This window comes from Leucoraja erinacea, chromosome 5 (genome assembly GCF_028641065.1).
Source record: "Leucoraja erinacea ecotype New England chromosome 5, Leri_hhj_1, whole genome shotgun sequence".
Taxonomy (NCBI): Eukaryota; Metazoa; Chordata; class Chondrichthyes; order Rajiformes; family Rajidae; genus Leucoraja; species Leucoraja erinaceus.
In genome coordinates this window covers 55,822,143-55,839,219 of record NC_073381.1, presented here as the reverse complement: position 1 = coordinate 55,839,219, position 17,077 = coordinate 55,822,143, and the positions used below count along the sequence as shown (strand labels likewise).

Sequence of the window (17,077 nt, the reverse complement as noted above, 5' to 3'; positions counted from 1 at the left end):
TTAGCTCGGATCATAGCCTCTGGACCCGCTAAATTCAACAGTAGCGAAGCCTTCAAATCTTCGGGATCCTTGCGGTGAACGATGTGTATATAATTAGAGTGATCCTTCTCAAACATTCTCCATCACTCGCCAATATCAGAATCAAACACAAGCGGGCTAGGCTTTCGACAAGAGCTAGCCATATTTCCAAATCACAAAAAAAAACACAAATAAAAACTGGTAAACGAAATAAATCGCGATAAACAGATGCGGGGCAGACCCGATCAGAAACCATATAAAGAGCTCAAACTCACACGGGTTGAAACATAAGCATCTATATTGTTCAGGTCATCAACTACACAGCAGGTCATCACACGTTCACACTGCTACTCAGACTGGCAAGCAGTGGGCAGGATCTTGTTGGCACTATGAATGTTACAATTAGGCGGGGTTATAATTACTAAGCATTCTAATTGGCTAACATGCTATAGCCAATGCTACACTGGTCATCTCCATTCTACACTTTTAGTCCTGATGCAGGATCTCAACCTTAAATGGTGACCATCTCTTTTTTTTAAATTTTATTTTATTTATTTTTTTTAAATTTCAAAATAGACTTTATTCAATTGATAAATATATACAGTATATTCCTGAACCATTCAAGCAAACAAAATTCATCTGACATTTTCGGAGACTATACAAGTTTTTTCAGTACAATTTTTTACACTTTTCAAATTTCACCAAACAATCCCCCACCCGTGCCACTCTGTGGCCCCTGTCCAAGTAATAAATATATACAGTGTTTACAGTGCGAAAATTCCATTTGACATTTTCACTTCCACAAATAATGTCCCCCACCCGTGCCACTCATGTGGCCCCCTGGCGTGGGATACCTTCCCTTAATTTAATTTGAGGAGCGTCTCCACCTTACCGTGCCCCCTATGTCCAGCAGCGGAAGGACCCTAGACTGTGGCCCTCCCCCACCGAGCCTTGGCGTTGGCTGCACCAAGCTTCAGCGAGTCCCTTAGCACGTCCTCCTGCAGTCTGCAGTGGGCCAGTCGGCAACATTCCCTGACGGACATTTCTCTCTGCTGGGTGGTGAGCAACGCTCGGGCAGACCAAAGAGCGTCTTTGACCGAGTTGATGACCCTCCAGCGGCACTCGATGTCAGTCTCTGAATGTGTCCCTGGGAACAGTCCGTAAATCAGAGTCCTCTGTGACGGAGCTGTTCGGGATAAATCGTTCCAGGGACCCTTGCATACCTCTCCAGACTCTTTTTGCAAACCCACACTCTGCAAAGAGGTGGGCAACCATCTCCTCTCCACCACAACCGTCCCGGGGGCAGCGTGAGCTGGTAGTGAGGTTCTGACGGTGCAGGAAGGATCTAACTGAGAGGGCTCCCGCCAGCCAAGCCAGGTCTTGGTGCTTGTTGGTCAGTTCTGGCGATGAGGCATTTTGCCAGACAAGCTGGGCAGTCTGCTCTGGGAACCACGCCACCGGATCCATCGAGTCCTTTCCCTGCAGTGCCTGCAGGACATTCCGTGCTGACCACTGCCCGATGGACTTGTGGTCAAAGGTGTTGGTCCGGAAGCTTTCCACAGACGACAGATGGGGCGGCAATGTCCAGCTGACTGGCACATTGCGTGGCATCTGTGCCAGGCCCATCCTTTGCAACACCGGGGACAGGTAGAACCTCAGCAGGTAGTGACACTTATTGCCCACGTGCCTTGGCTCTACACTCCGCCTGATGCAGCCACACACAATGGTGGCCATCAGGATGAGGGCGACGTTGGGCACGCTTTTACCCCCGTTGTCTGCCGACTTGTACATTGTGACCCGTCGCACCCGGTCCATCCTCGACCCCCAGATGAACTGGAAGATGGCCCGGGTGATCCCCGTGGCGTAGGAGGGAGGGACAGGCCACACTTGTGCCAAGTACAGCAACCCCGAGAGCACCTCACACCTGATGACAACATTTTTCCCGGTTATGGAGAGGGAGCGTTGCCTCCACAGCCCCAGCTTCCTCCCCACCTTGGCTATCCGCTCCAGCCAATTCTTGTTACTCGCCTCAGCCCCCCCGAACCAGATCCCCAGCACCTTCAAGAAGTCAGGCTTGATGGTGAAGGGGATGGAAGATCCATCCTTGGTGACCATCTCTTTATTTGCACAGGTGATGCCTGACCCATTGAGTACTTCCAGCAGTTTTTTCTTAGTTCCATCTTCCAGCACATGCAGTCTCTTGTGGTCTCATGTGTTTGCAATGTCTATTCTTCAAAGATTTTGAGAACAATTATTTCAGTAAGTTTTGTTTATGAAAATAGCTTTGGAGTAAAGAGTCGGTATAATTTTCAAAGGAGGCAATAATAAAGATGTCATGTGTTTATATTTATGATATATGTATTTGATTTGGCAAAATATATGAAAAGGATTTATAACATTTTGAGAAAACTTGAAAGATATATTTATACATTGAAAAGCTACATTTTTTTTCTGTAGTAATAAGGACTCAGATCCAAAATGTTACCTGCCAATTTCTCTCCATAGATGTCATATGACCCACTGAGCCCCTCCAGCACTTTAGGTGAAGCGGGGCCGGGTGGAGCAGAGCCAGGAGGAGCGGAACCGGGTGGAGCGGGGACGGGCGAGGTGGGGGTGCGGCTCTGGGCAACATCAGCTGCAGCAAAGTTGGTGATGGTCTGCTTCCTCCGGCCACCCAGAGTCATTGCACCGACACCCCCAACCTCTTCCCCCCCCCCCCCCCCCCCCCGACCACCTCTTCCCTTCCCCCCCGGCTGCGGGGATAGTCAGCCCGGGGTCTGCAAGTGTTCAACTAGTCCGGATGCTGGGCTAGAAGAAGGGCCCGCTGTTATGGCAGCCATAGTAAATGCTTACCTGCAGTTCATTGGGTGTACTCGTTGGCGTTGTGTGGTAACAGTATGGGTCACGGGTCATGACCTTGACTGCGTGCAACCACCCTGTATACTTCTATCAGGTCTCCCTGCAACCTCTAGCTTCCAGAGAAAGCAATCCAAGTTTGTCCAATCTCTCCCTGCAGCTAATACCCCCTAATCTAGGCATCAATCTTGTAAATGTGCAGGAAGGAAGTGCAGATGCTGATTTACACCAAAGATGGACAAAATGCTGGAGTAACTCAGTGGAACAGACAGCATCTCCACAGTGAAGGAATGGGTGATGCTTCGGATCGAGACCCTTCTTCAGACTGAGGGAAGAGAGAGACATGGAAGGGTAAGGTGTGAAAATGACAGGTCAAAGGGGACGATGCGAGCTGAAGAATCACACGGGGAGCAGCGAGAGAGCTGCAGAATTCTCGTCGGAGAGGTGACACCTTCAAAGTAGGCATACCTTGAGGAGATTTCACAGTGGAGCAGAAAACTGTGTAAGAAGGAACTGCAGATGCTGGTTTACACTGAAGATAGACACAAAATGCTGGAGTAACTCAGCGGGCCAGGCAGCATGTCTGGAGAAAAGGAATGGGCAGCTTACTGGGACTGAGAACGCATCCTGGCAGGGTTCCGGTGTCGATAATTATTTGTGGAGGAGGTGTTGCCCCCTAACCTCACCGATTGTGATCTGTAGGTTAGGATCCCGTTGAGGATCCACTGGAAGAGGGGGTGTGTGCTGCTTCCTAAATCCAAGTTTTGTGTTGAGTTTGGATGGGATTATTATGTTGTAGTTGATAAATAGGAGACTAATGTGGGAGTCTTTGGTGTCTCGGTGTTCCAGAGATTAGTTTAGAGCCAGGGAGATGGCGGCTGCTATGGTTCTGTTTTCACTTTCTTCATTTAAGCATATGGCACATCTGTTTATTCCTTTCTCTTTCATTGACGTATCTACATTTGGACCAGCTCCTCTCACCTCTCCCTCCACACTCTTGTCTTGATGCATGCTCCTGGCCGAAACATCCACAGACGCTGCCTGAGTCCCGGAGTTCTTCCAGCAGTTTCTCTATTTTTATTGTACCAGCATCTGGAGTCTCCTGTGTCTTTTGTATCCGCTTCAAATACATCTGTGCACGTTATCTAATACTTTTGACACCAAGTTACACTAACATCGCTCTCGCACAACTTGCTTATTTCCAAAAATGTTGTAGGAAAATCTAGTTTGATGTGTGTTTCCTAAGATGTTGCAAGGTGATAATTATTAACATTACAATGATTATGAGCACAACGCTCACCTTCAGCAGAGCAAGTGATGGTTAGGGGCGGGCCCATGACATCACCAGCAAAAGCGGTTTTTGCGTCACAGAGGGCGCCGGCGTGCTGTGCGTCACACAGGGCGCGGGGACGGCGGGCGGTTGGCGGTTGGCGCTGGGGTTTGAAGCGGGTCGTCATGGTGAAGGCCGAGGTGCCGCGCGGCAGTCTGCGCGCGCTCTTCAAGCGCCACCAACCGCAGCTACGGATCGGCCGCGACGTCCACTTCATGGTGAGGCCGCCACCGGGGGCAGGCAGGCAGGCAGCAGGCCGTCCGTCCGTCCGGCGGCGGCAGCTGGTGGGACCGGGACTAGGATGGGGGCGGGCACACGCCTGCAAAAAAACTGCGTGACTAAGCCGCGCCCACCCCTCGGCCGGGTGAGTGGGTCTCGAAGGAGAGCGTCCAGTGGTGAGGGGGAGGGTGGGGGAGTGAGGAGGGGATGGGGAGCGGGTCTGGAAGTGTTGGGGAATTTGGGGTGGTTAAGGAGTCTGGATCTGTGGGTGGGTGGGGTGAGGGTCTGGAGGTGTTGGGGGGGTGAGTGGTCTGGAGGGAGGGGGGTGTGGGGTTTGGAGGTGGGTGTGGGGTTTGGAGGGGGGGGGGGTGTTGAAGTGGGGGTGAGTGGTCTGGAGGTGTTGAGGGGGTGAGTGTCTAGAAGGGGGTGGGTGTGGTCTGGAGTTGGGTGGGTGTGTGGTCTGGAGGGAGGGAGGGGGGGAGGGGGTGAGTGGTCTGGAGGTGAGGGGTCTGGTGTAGGAATCTTGAACTTATTGTGAAGAAGTCAAGAAGAAAGTTGATGAGGGCAAAGCTGTAGACACTTCTCTATATGGTCCAACAATGCATTTGATGGTTCCACATAATGGGTTGCTCTGGATAGCAATGTTACAAAATTTTGAGATTTAAAAAATCAAGTCTGTAATCTATCCCATCAGATAAAGCATAAAAATAAGTTTAATTTTACACCTAATTCTCTTTCATATCTGCGGTATTAAAAAAGTTACGGCCATTTTCATACTCGGAAATTAGCATCGTGTTCCCTATTGCTTTTCCATTGACTTAACACAAAAGCTGTGATCGAGGTCAGTCAAAAGCCCATAACTTTCTTAAAAATTAAGAGAACTGAAAGAAATTTTCAGTTATTATAGATTGAAGCATTCTGAAACAAATATGAAACAATCTTAGATGACTTGAAATTAAAGCATATAATTAGCTACCTAATTGTAGCTAATTACAACATTCAATTACTAGATCTAAACATCTATCAATTTCTTAAGAATAGATTAACATTTTTAAATAGCCTAAGTGTCCAGATAACATTCGCACAAGAATTCACAAAATAACATAATTTTTAAATCTCATTGTCATGGATTTATAAGCCAAATTTAATGTTTAATACCTGTAAATTAATGGCCATTTAAATCATCTTGCGAGTGAGTTTTTCTGGAACGTGATCATTTGGAACGTTGTGGTTTGCGGTGAATTTATACCCCTATATCGGCAGGAAAAATACTGCCGGTTCGTATGGGTCCTAAATCACAGTTTCACAACATAAAATATGAATTAAAGGCATCTTAAGGAGCACTTTTAGACATAAAATAAACGGCTTTCTTTTACCTGTCCCGTACCTGAAATCCGGCCCCATTGTCGGCGTTGACGGCTTTAGAAGCTGATTTTAAAATTACTCCAACATTGAACTAGTCGGGCAATTTAAAAAAAATAATAATAATAATACACAGAACGCCCGTTGGAACGATTCTTCAGTAAAAGCTTGTACACCAACCAAATATATTCCAGGACAAGGTAGGAAAAAAACCACGTTTTAACCCCTCCCCCCTCAAAGGCGCCATAATCGCGCACACAGCCAGTGGCAGAATTGCAGCGTTGCTGAAGGTAAGTATTGTAGCATACCTACTCTGGAAGGTTAGATTGCGTGAAATTCAGGGAGAGCCAGTTGACTGGATACAAAGTGTGTGGGAAGGAACTTCAGATGATAATTTATACCGAAGATGGAGACAATATGCTCGGTCAGGCAGCATGTCCCGCTGGAATCGAGAGGGTGATTGATGGTGGAGGGTTGTTTTTTGGACTGGAGGCCCATGAGTTGCGATGTGCCTCTGAGATCTGCACTGGGCTCATTGATGTTTGTGGTTTATATTAACAATTTGGATGATAATGTATAGGGCATGATTAGTAAGTTTGCAGATATCAAGTGTATGGCATTGTAGTTGGTGAAGATGTTTATGAAAAATTGCAGCAGGATTTTGATTAGTTGAGCAAGTGGGCTGAGGAATGGTTAATGGAGTTTTGTGCAGCTGTTGCATTTTGGGATGTCAAACCAGGGGCACTACGGCTCCCTGGCCTGCGAATTCCTGCTTGCAACGCACGCGCGCGCAGGCACACACGCACACGTCTTTGGGTCGTTTCATCAAGAGCTCCATTGCTCTGTTAATTCACATCATAGTTTTGTGACTTGTGTGCTGTATTCACTCATTGCAAAGTATTGTAGCTGGTATGTTTTAATTTACCTTTGTCAATATCATTTCAGTAAGAATCTGTTCTGAATATATGTTAGGGCTTCTTAATTTCTTGTTGTATTTAGACTTGCTAGCAATTGGTTTTCCTGTCGAAACAAGGAACTCCTGGTGCCTGGCCCAGTACACGCTGCCTTCGCTTCCTTTGCTCCATAGATGCTGCTGCACCCGCTGAGATTCTCCAGCATTTTTGTGTACCTTCGATTTTCCAGCATCTGCAGTTCCTTCTTAAACACTCATCCCTTTCCACATTGTCCAGAGATGCTGCCTGACCTGCTGAGTTACTCCAGCACGTTGTGCATTGTCTGTAAACTAGCACCAGGAGTTCCTTGTTTCGATATGCTAAGTTAGCTCAGATTCAGATTCAGATTCAATTTTAATTGTCATTGTCAGTGTACAGTACAGAGACAACGAAATGCATTTCAGATTCAGATTCAATTTTAATTGTCATTGTCAGTGTACAGTACAGAGACAACGAAATGCATTTAGCATCTCCCTTGAAGAGCGACATAGCAAACGATTTGAATAAATAATAATAAGTGTCCGGGGGGGGGGGGGTGATTGGCAGTCACCGAGGTACGTTGTTGAGTAGAGTGACAGCCGCCGGAAAGAAGCTGTTCCTCGACCTGCTGGTTCGGCAACGGAGAGACCTGTAGCGCCTCCCGGATGGTAGGAGGGTAAACAGTCCATGGTTGGGGTGAGAGCAGTCCTTGGCGATGCTGAGCACCCTCCGCAGACAGTGCTTGCTTTGGACAGACTCAATGGAGGGGAGTGAGGAAACCGGTGATGCGTTGGGCAATTTTCACCACCCTCTGCAATGCCTTCCGGTCGGAGACAGAGCAGTTGCCATACCATACTGTGATGCAGTTGGTAAGGATGCTCTCGATGGTGCAGCGGTAGAAGTTCACCAGGATCTGAGGAGACAGATGGACCTTCTTCAGTCTCCTCAGGAAGAAGAGACGCTGATGAGCCTTCTTGATCAGAGTAGAGGTATTGTGGGTCCAAGAGAGGTCATCGGAGATGTTGACTCCCAGGAACCTGAAGCTAGAAACACGTTCCACCTCCATCCCGTTAATGTGGATGGGGGTGTGCGTGCCGCCTCTGGACTTCCTGAAGTCTACAATGAGCTCCTTGGTCTTCTTGGAGTTACGGGCCAGGTTGTTGTCAGCGCACCATGCTGCTAAGTGCTGGACCTCCTCCCTGTAGGCCAGCTCATCGTTGTTGCTGATGAGGCCAATCACCGTTGTATCATCTGCATACTTGATGATGGTGTTAGTACCATGTACAAGTGTGCAGTCATAGGTGAAGAGGGAGTAGAGGAGGGGGCTCAGCACACAGCCCTGTGGAACGCCGGTGTTCAGGGTGAGCGTTGAAGAGGTGTGCTTGTCTAACCTCACAGACTGGGCTCTGTTGGTTAGAAAGTTCAGTATCCAGTTGCAGAGGGAGGGGTCGATGCCCAGGTTACCGAGTTTGGTGATCAGTTTTGATGGTATAATGGTGTTGAATGCTGAGCTGTAATCGATGAACAGCATTCTTACGTAAGTGTCTCTGTTGTCGAGGTGGGAGAGGGCGGAGTGAAGTGCCGTTGAGATGGCATCCTCCGTACTCCTGTTCTTGCGGTAGGCAAACTGATAGGGATCCATCCAGTGTGGAGGGTAGGCAGCTTTTGAGGTGTGCCAGGACCAGCCTCTCGAAGCACTTGGTGATGATGGGGGTAAGTGCAACTGGGCGGAAGTCGTTGAGGCTTGCCGCAGTGGAGTGTTTTGGCACTGGCACGATGGAGGTGGCTTTAAGGCAAGTGGGGATAACTGCTTGGGCAAGTGACAGGTTGAAGATGTCAGTCCAGATGTCAGTCTGTCAGCTGCGCAGCACAGGCCCTGAACACGCGCCCGGGGATGCCGTCAGGGCCAGCAGCTTTACTTGCATTAGTCCTACTCAGTGCCACGTATACATCGTAGGGGGTGAGTGTGAGGGGTTGGTGATCGGCAGGTAGCACAGCCTTGATGGCTGTCTCTAGATTGTCCCTGTCGAAGCGGCCATAGAAGTGATTAAGCTCCTCAAGGAAGGAGGCGTCGCTGGATGTGGGGGTGATGTTGGAGGGCCTGTAGTCCGTGATAGCCTGGATGCCTTGCCACATGCGTCGGGGGTCGGAGTTGTTGTAGAAGTGCTCCTCAATCCTGAGCTTATGGCAGTGCTTGGCCTTCCTGATGCCCCTCTTCAGGTTAGCCCTGGATGAACTGTAGGCTCGAGCATCGCCTGACCTGAAAGCGGTGTCCCGTGCTTTCAGCAGTAGCCTGACCTTGCTGTTCATCCATGGCTTCTGATTCGTGTATATGGTCACCTGTTTGAGGGAGGTGACACTGTTGATGGTGGAGTTTATAAAGTCCAGAACAGAGGATGTGTAGGAATCAATGTCCGTGTGGGAGTCAAGGGTGGCCTGGGCTGCAAACGCCTTCCAGTCAGTGTTTCCAAAACACTGCTGAAGTGTGAAGTCCGCTTCCTCTGACCAGACTTTAGCTGTCCTCACAGTTGGTTTAACCCGCTGAGTTACTCTAGCATTTTGTGTCTACCTTTACTTAATTTGGTTCAGGTCATTGACTTGAAATATTAGCTCATCATCTGTCCTGAATACATACCTGCCCTAGATAACTGATTGCCTTTGGACAAATTTATTCAGCTGCTTTAATAGTGCTAATTTTTAATAGAATAATTTTAATAACAGAAAATTGCTTGGTTCTTGGCAGCCCTTTTTCAATATTTTTCTCTTCCCCGTTGAACATTTGATGTTTTGAAGTAACTTTTTAATTTTAATTGTAGGTGCATTTAAACTGTCTCTTGTTCTTGCATCGTCTGGCACAAGAGGCTAGGATTAAAGCTGTTGAAGCCAAGTGTTCTGCCATTCAACCAGATCATATCATGGAAGTGGCAAAGGTAAAATTATAATGCCATAGTCATATTTATTTTTAAAACTGGTTATGTTAAAAATCCAATTGACATCTACTCCAGTGAGTATAACAATAAATTCACAAGCCGTCAACTGCTGTGAAAAAAATTGTTGAATTATTCAAAATATCTTGTTCATTATGATGCCAAAAACTTGTTTCACTAGTAGATGGCAACAGATGACGTCAGGAAGGGTGGAGCCCATAATGACCCATTGTTGGCTGGAGAAGGTGTGATAACAAGAGGGATACAAATATGTGAACAGTGGAACTAGCAGAAACGGGGGGGGGGGGGGGGGGGGGGGGGGGGGGGGGGGGGGGGGGGGGGGGGGGGGGGGGTGGGGGGGTTGGGGGGGGGGGGGGGGGGGGGGGTTTGTGATGGGTTGGGGGGGGTGGGGGGGGGGGTGGGGGGGGGGGGGGGGGGGGGGGGGGGGGGGGGGAGAGAATGCAGAAATTACTTGAAATTAGAGAAATCAATATTCATACCTCTGGGTTGTAAGCTGCCCACGTGAAATATGAGGTGCTGTTCCTCCAATTTGTATGTGTCCTCACTCTGATGTGGAGGAGGCTCAGGACAGGAAGGTCAGTATGAGAAGGGGAATTAAAATGTTTGCCAACTGGTAGATCGCGGTGGCCAAGGCGGACTGAGCGTAAGTGTTCACCGAAACGATTGCCAAGTCTACACTTGGTCTCACTGATATGAGACAGCACGGGGATACAGTAGATGAGGTTTGAGGAGTTGCAAGTAAACCTCTGCCTGATATTGGTTGTCAGGCATAGAGAGCACTAAACAACTGCATTCTCATTTCTGAAGTGAACATATTTTGCATTTATCTTTTTGATATTAAGCGTAAACATGATACAGCAAGACAAGATGGGTTTGATTGTTTTACTGGTGGAATGGAATTTATTCATCTGAATACTCTGTTATTAATGAAATCAATAAATCGTTTGCCTTGGGCAAGGGGATTCAGATATAAGTCTGTACCTCGAGCAATGGGTTTAAACACCAAGCTCCATTTAATTATTGATTTTGTTGATATACTGTTTATTTGAAAGTAATGGGCGGTATGTGAAAATCTAAACAAAAATTATTTCCATTCGTGAACCACTAATTGTACTACTAAGCTCGCCTCAAATTGTGTAGATGATTTTCAGTATATTTGTTTGCAGATGATAATAAAACACAATTGTTAATGGTAAATTAATAATTTATAGAAACATAGAAAATAGGTGCAGGAGTAGGCCATTCGGTCTTTCGAGCCTGCACCACCATTCAATATGATCATGGCTGATCATCCAACTCGGTATCCTGTACCTGCCTTCTCTCCATATCCCCTGATACCTTTAGCCACAAGGGCCACATCTAACTCCCTCTTAAATATAGCCAATGAACTGGCCTCACCTACTTTCTGTGGCAGAGAATTCCACAGATTCACCACTATCTGTGTGAAAAAAAATGTTCTCATCTCGGTCCTAAAAGACTTCCCCCTTATTCTTAAACTGTGACCCCTTGTTCTGGACTTCCCCAACATCGGGAACAATCTTCCTGCATCTAGCCTGTCCAACACCTTAAGAATTGTGCAGGTTTCTATAAGATCCCCCCACAATCTTCTACATTCTAGCGAGTACAAGCCAAGTCTATCCAGTCTTTCTTCATGTGAAAGTCCTGCCATCCCAGGAATCAGTCTGGTGAACATTCTCTGTACTCCCTCTATGGCAAGAATGTCTTTCCTCAGTTTAGGAGTCCAAAACTATGCAATACTCCAGGTGTGGTCTCACCAAGACCCTATACAACTGCAGTAGAACCTCCCTGCTCCTATACTCAAATCCTTTTGCTATGAATGCTAACATACCATTAGCTTTCTTCACTGCCTGCTGCACCTGCATGCCTACTTTCAATGACTGGTGTACCATGACACCCAGGTCTCATTGCATCTCCCCTTTTCCTAATCGGCCGCCATTCAGATAATAGTCTACTTTCCTGTTCTTGCCACCAAAGTGGATAACCTCACATTTATCCACATTATACTGCATCTGCCATGCATTTGCCCACTCACCCAACCAACCCAAGTCACCTTGCAGCCTTCTAGCATCCTCCTCACAGCTAACACTGCCCCCCAGCTTCGTGTCATCCGCAAACTTGGAGATGTTGCATTCAATTCCCTTGTCCAAATCATTAATATATATGGTAAATAGCTGGGGTCCCAGCACTGAGCCTTGCGGTACCCCACTAGTCACTGCCTGCCATTCTGAAAAGGACCCGTTTACTCCTACTCTTTGCTTCCTGTCTGCCAGCCAGATCTCTATTCACATCAATAATGACTGAACCCCCAATACTGTGTGCTTTAAGTTTGCATACTAATCTCTTATGTGGGACCTTGTCGAAAGCCTTCTGAAAGTCCAGATGTAACACATCCACTGGTTCTCCCTTACTAGTTACATCCTCGAAGAATTCTATAAGATTCGTCAGACATGATTTACCTTTCATAAATCCATGCTGACTTTGTCCAATTATTTCACCACTCTCCAAATGTGCTGCTATCCCATCTTTTAATAAATGATTCTAGCATTCTCCCCACTACCGATGTTAGACTAACTGGTCTGTAATTCCACGTTTTCTCTCTCCCTCCCTTTTTAAAAAGTGGGGTTACATTAGCTACCATCCAATCCTCGGGAACTACTCCAGAATCTAAAGAATTTTGAAAACTTATCACTAATGCATCCACTATTTCTGGGGCTACTTCCTTAAGCACTCTGGGATGTAGCCTATCTGGCCCTGGGGATTTATCGGCCTTTAATCCATTCAATTTACCTAACACCGCTTCCCGACTAACCTGGATTTCATTCAGTTCCTCCATCTCATTTGACCCCCGGTCCCCTGCTATTTCCGGCAGATTATTTATGTTTTCCTTAGTGAAGACAGAATCAAAGTAGTTATTCAATTGGTCTGCCATGTCCTTGTTCCCCATGATCAATTCATCGATTTCTGACTGCAGGGAACCTACATTTGTTTTAACTAATCTTTTTCCCTTCACATATCTATAAAAGCTTTTGCAGTCAGTTTTTATGTTCCCTGCCAGTTTTTTTTCGTAATCTATTTTCCTTTTCCTAATTAAGCCCTTTGTCCTCCTCTGCTAGACTCTGAATTTCTCCCAGTCCTCTGCTTTTTCTGGCTAATTTATATACTTCATCCTTTGTTTTGATACTATCCCTAATTTCCATTGTTATCCACGGATGCACTACCTTCCCTGATTTATTCTTTTGCCAAACTGGGATGACCAATTGTTGTAGTTCATCCATGCGGTCTTTAAATGCCTTCCAATGCATATCCACCGTCAACATTTTAAGAATCAATTGCCGGTCTATCTTGGCCAATTCACGTCTCATACCCTCAAAGTTACCTTTCTTTACGTTCAGATCCCTTGTTTTTGAATTAACTATGTCGCGCTCCATCCTAATGAAGAACTCAACCATATTATGGTCACTCCTGCCCAAGGGGCCACACACAACAAGACTGCTAGCTAACCCTACCTCATTACTCAATACCCAGTCTAGAATAGCCTGCTCTCTCGTCGGTTCCTGATTATCTGATTGGTTATCTGATTAAAATCTTTAGAATTTACCTTGTATACATAATTCTCAATGAGTTCTGATGCTTCTTTGATAGTTTTCCAACTAAATAAAATGTACTCAGGCAGAAATATTTGTTTTGACCTCCAGAGTTATAATTATGACATGACAACCTGTTCTCAGATCATTGTGTTCAAAGCATATGATATGTCATAAAACATACTTAACCACTGAAAGTATTTCTCTTTGAATTCGCAGACTGTTCTGAAGAAGAGTAGAGGCTGAAGGGAAGCTTATGCACATTATGCTTGTATTTTATAAACCGATGCTAATGGAAATACTGAATTTTATGTAACCAAGAAAATGTATGAGATTTTTGAAGAGGTGAAAGATCCTTGCTGAGATCATTTTCTTTTGTGATATTTTGCTTGTGTTATTTCATTTAAATATTTTGTTTTGTGCTATGACACGGTTGAGGTGCTTTTTCAAAACATATTGCTGATTCTACAAAAATAGAAAGCATGTTAAATTCTGGTCATATGTGCAATACATATTGCAATTCAAGGAGTTTATTTGCCGATGGAATCTAGTTTTTGACATGTTGAATTGCGTGTGGCTAAAATAATTAAATGATCAGTATATTTTAACTTGTCCATAATAAAATTATTTAAAAAAATTATTAAATGACTTGCCAATCAAATGTTCGTTTAAGTATTGATCACATTGATGCATTGACTTTCAATCCAGTTTGTATTGAAAGATCTTAAAGTGGTCTTGCACAAACATCGATTTGACCTTTCAGCAGAAACTTAGTGATGTATTATGAGACTAGGGCTAATATAATTGCCAGTGGTGTTGTGCAAAGAGGAGAATATAAAATTCATTTTCCTCCATGCAATCTATTCATGCTACAATTATACTGGCTTTATTACTGAAAACATCATAAATTCATAAACTTGTACAGCGTGCGGAAAATACTATTTTACTCAACTGGCCTCTGCTGACTCCTTAAAAGAGCAATTGTGCTGAATCCTACGGCCTCTGTCAACGCAGTGAAGTTCCTCATCTTCAATCACCTGTCGGGTGAGCTTTTAAAGGAAAGGGGGTTGAACTCTAATGTCATCACGTCAGGAAGAATATACCTGGTTCTGATAAATACATCAAAGATTCTCCAGTCTATGCCAACAAAATTATGCAATATCCCATGCACTGACTGCATAAGAAAAACGGGTAAGCACAACATTGCCAGCAGGTTTTTGTCCAAGATGTGCATTCACAGAAGGAAATGCCACAATGTTCTATTTATATTTAATCAAAATCTTGGAACCACCTCACTAAGACAAAATCAGCAGAGGTTCCAGTGCCAATGATTTCACTACATCATCTGAAATTAAGATGCCATGGTCATTGAGCCACCTGCCAGAGTGAATTCTCTTGGCACCTTTGAATGTCTCAATTTTAACATCTTGGGTCTCAAGTTATCTCTTAATCTTTTTAACAAAGATATTTGTCATTTTTCCTGAAATCATCTCTGACAATATCCTGAATCTCTATCCTTTAAGATCAAGGTAGATTTCCAGGACTATTTCCAACAAAATGTTGGTCACATCTTTCCAGCTCCTCCCCTTTCTGTTTTCCGCAGAGACCGTTTTATCTCTAACTCCCTGGTCAATTTGTCCCTTCCCACCCAAACCACCCCCTCCCCTGGTACTTTCCCTTGCAACCGCAGGAAATGCTACACTTGCCGCTATAATTTCCCCCTCGACTGCATCCAAGGACCCAAGCAGTCTTTCCAGGTGAGGCAGAGAGAGAGAGAGAGAGAGATGGTGTTCCAAGTTGATGGCTTTTCATCGAAATTGTGAACATTTTTAAATCAAACAGGTTTTTAGTTGCAGAGAATAGGGAAGTATGGAGAAGGAATGTCTTTATAGGGAGGAATCTGGGATGGCCAATGACATTTAATGAAGTGCTGAGTGAAAGGAAGTTGAATCCTGGTAAATGGATGCTGCATCTTGACAACAATGGAAGGTGAAAGATAAAGTCAGCAAACTCGCCTACTGGGCCCTTGAAGTGGCCTCCAGTTCTGTGATTAGCACAGGCCTGCGGCAGCTGCATGGAACAGCAGTGGAAGAACCCGATGACAATGTGTTGGGCCAGACGGGTCTCTACTCTATCGATCCAGTGTCGTCAGTACACTGGATTTCAAGGTGAGAAATATCAGAATTGTCTGTCTCCTTGGGGATGGATTGAAGGTTTCAGAAACCTGTATCATACAGTGAAACGATGGTTCTGCTTGCAATCCATCAAATTACATCATACAAAACATACAATAGATCCTCTTCTGGAACAGCACGCAGAGTTGCCATGTTCTGGCGCCGTTTTGCAACTATACAGTGTATCTGCACATGTGACAATAATGAAACCATTGAAGGGTTATTATGTGCAAATAATTTGGAATTAAAAAGCAGGTGGATGAGAACAGGAGAGAACAATGGAGTTAACATACAAAATATTGCAATTGCTGGAAATGAAAAGAAATTTGCAGTAGATAAGGCAGAATTTATAGATTGATGGATGACCTGTCAGAACTGCAAAAGGCTAGTTATCAGAAAATGTTGAATTGCACATTGACTTCAAAATGCGGTAATGTGCCATCAAAAGATGAGACATTCCTTAAACTTAAGGTTGCAGTTATAATAGAGAAAAAAGTCGCAGAGAGGGATGGGATGTGAAATGGAGAATTAAAGTGAAAGGCAATTCAAGGCTCTATTTTCCTTGTGGGGTTAACAGATGTGGAAAACACTGATTCTCTAGAGAGTAATACATTATGAGCAATGAATGCATGTGATAAATAGGAGACGAACAAGTGATTTGCTGCTCTGCCTGGAAAGAGTGTTTGGGTGTCTGTATGATGTGGAAGAGGTGAAAGGGTAGGTGTTCCCTGTAGGTGTATGTGGAGATGCTGTGAGGGGGGGGGGGGGGGGGGGGGGGGGGGGGGTAGGTAGTAAAGGTGTTTATAGAATAATCTTCAGAAAGCTGAAAGGAAAATGGAAGTGTAGAAAGAAGTCCCTCGACTTGAGGGTGGTGGAATTTATGGAGGACATTCCACTAGGTATGGAAGATAGATACAAAATTCTGGAGTAACTCAGCAGGACAGGCAACATCTCTGGAGAGAAGGAATGAGTGACATTTCGGGTCGAGACCCTTCTTCAGACTCAATAATCACTAAAAATGGAGGCTGGTTGGATGGAAGGAAACTGAAAACAATTTAAAAGAGCTGAGGGTATTGGACATGTCAAAAATGAGTTGGAAGAAACTAAATATGTATATAGTAGAGGAAGATGTAGGGTTTTGAATTAAAACATTTTTGAAATAATGGGCATACTATGGCAATTTTGCCTGCTAGTCTTGGAGAAGAGAGAGAACCTGAATTTTCTTTTTTTTTGGAGTTTATTTAACTGGATGGATGGTCTTCCGAGGAAATAAGACTGACAGTTGAGAAGAGTTCTCTGATCTTTATTCTGGTCAAAATCCAAACGCCGGAGCGGAGAAGTGTCGGGGAACCATTCAGTTCAGTTCGCCAGAGAATAACAGTCTGCTCTTGTCAGCAGGTTTGTTAATTGGTGTTGGGTCTCTGAGTAGATTGTTGTGAGGTGAGGGGGCCTAAATTAATCTAAATGAAACTAAATTTAGGTCTTTATTCTCTGGAGCGCAGAAGGTTAAGGGAGGACTTGATAGAGGTCTTTAAAATGATGAGAGGGATAGACAGAGTTGATGTGGACAAGCTTTACCCTTTGAGAATAGGGAAGATTCAAACAAGAGGACATGACTTCAGAATTAAGGGAC

At 45.2% G+C, this 17,077-nt stretch overlaps 1 protein-coding gene across 1 annotated transcript; it reads left to right on the top strand.

Annotated features, from left to right (window-relative positions):
* The first annotated feature begins 4,194 nt into the window (after positions 1-4,194).
* On the top strand, positions 4,195-13,915 carry cenpw (centromere protein W). The gene is made up of 3 exons (XM_055635655.1): positions 4,195-4,422; positions 9,534-9,647; positions 13,490-13,915. The coding sequence occupies exons 1-3, from the start codon at positions 4,210-4,212 to the stop codon at positions 13,514-13,516; spliced, it is 354 nt and encodes a 117-aa protein (XP_055491630.1). The 5' UTR covers positions 4,195-4,209; the 3' UTR covers positions 13,517-13,915.
* The last annotated feature ends 3,162 nt before the right edge of the window (positions 13,916-17,077 follow it).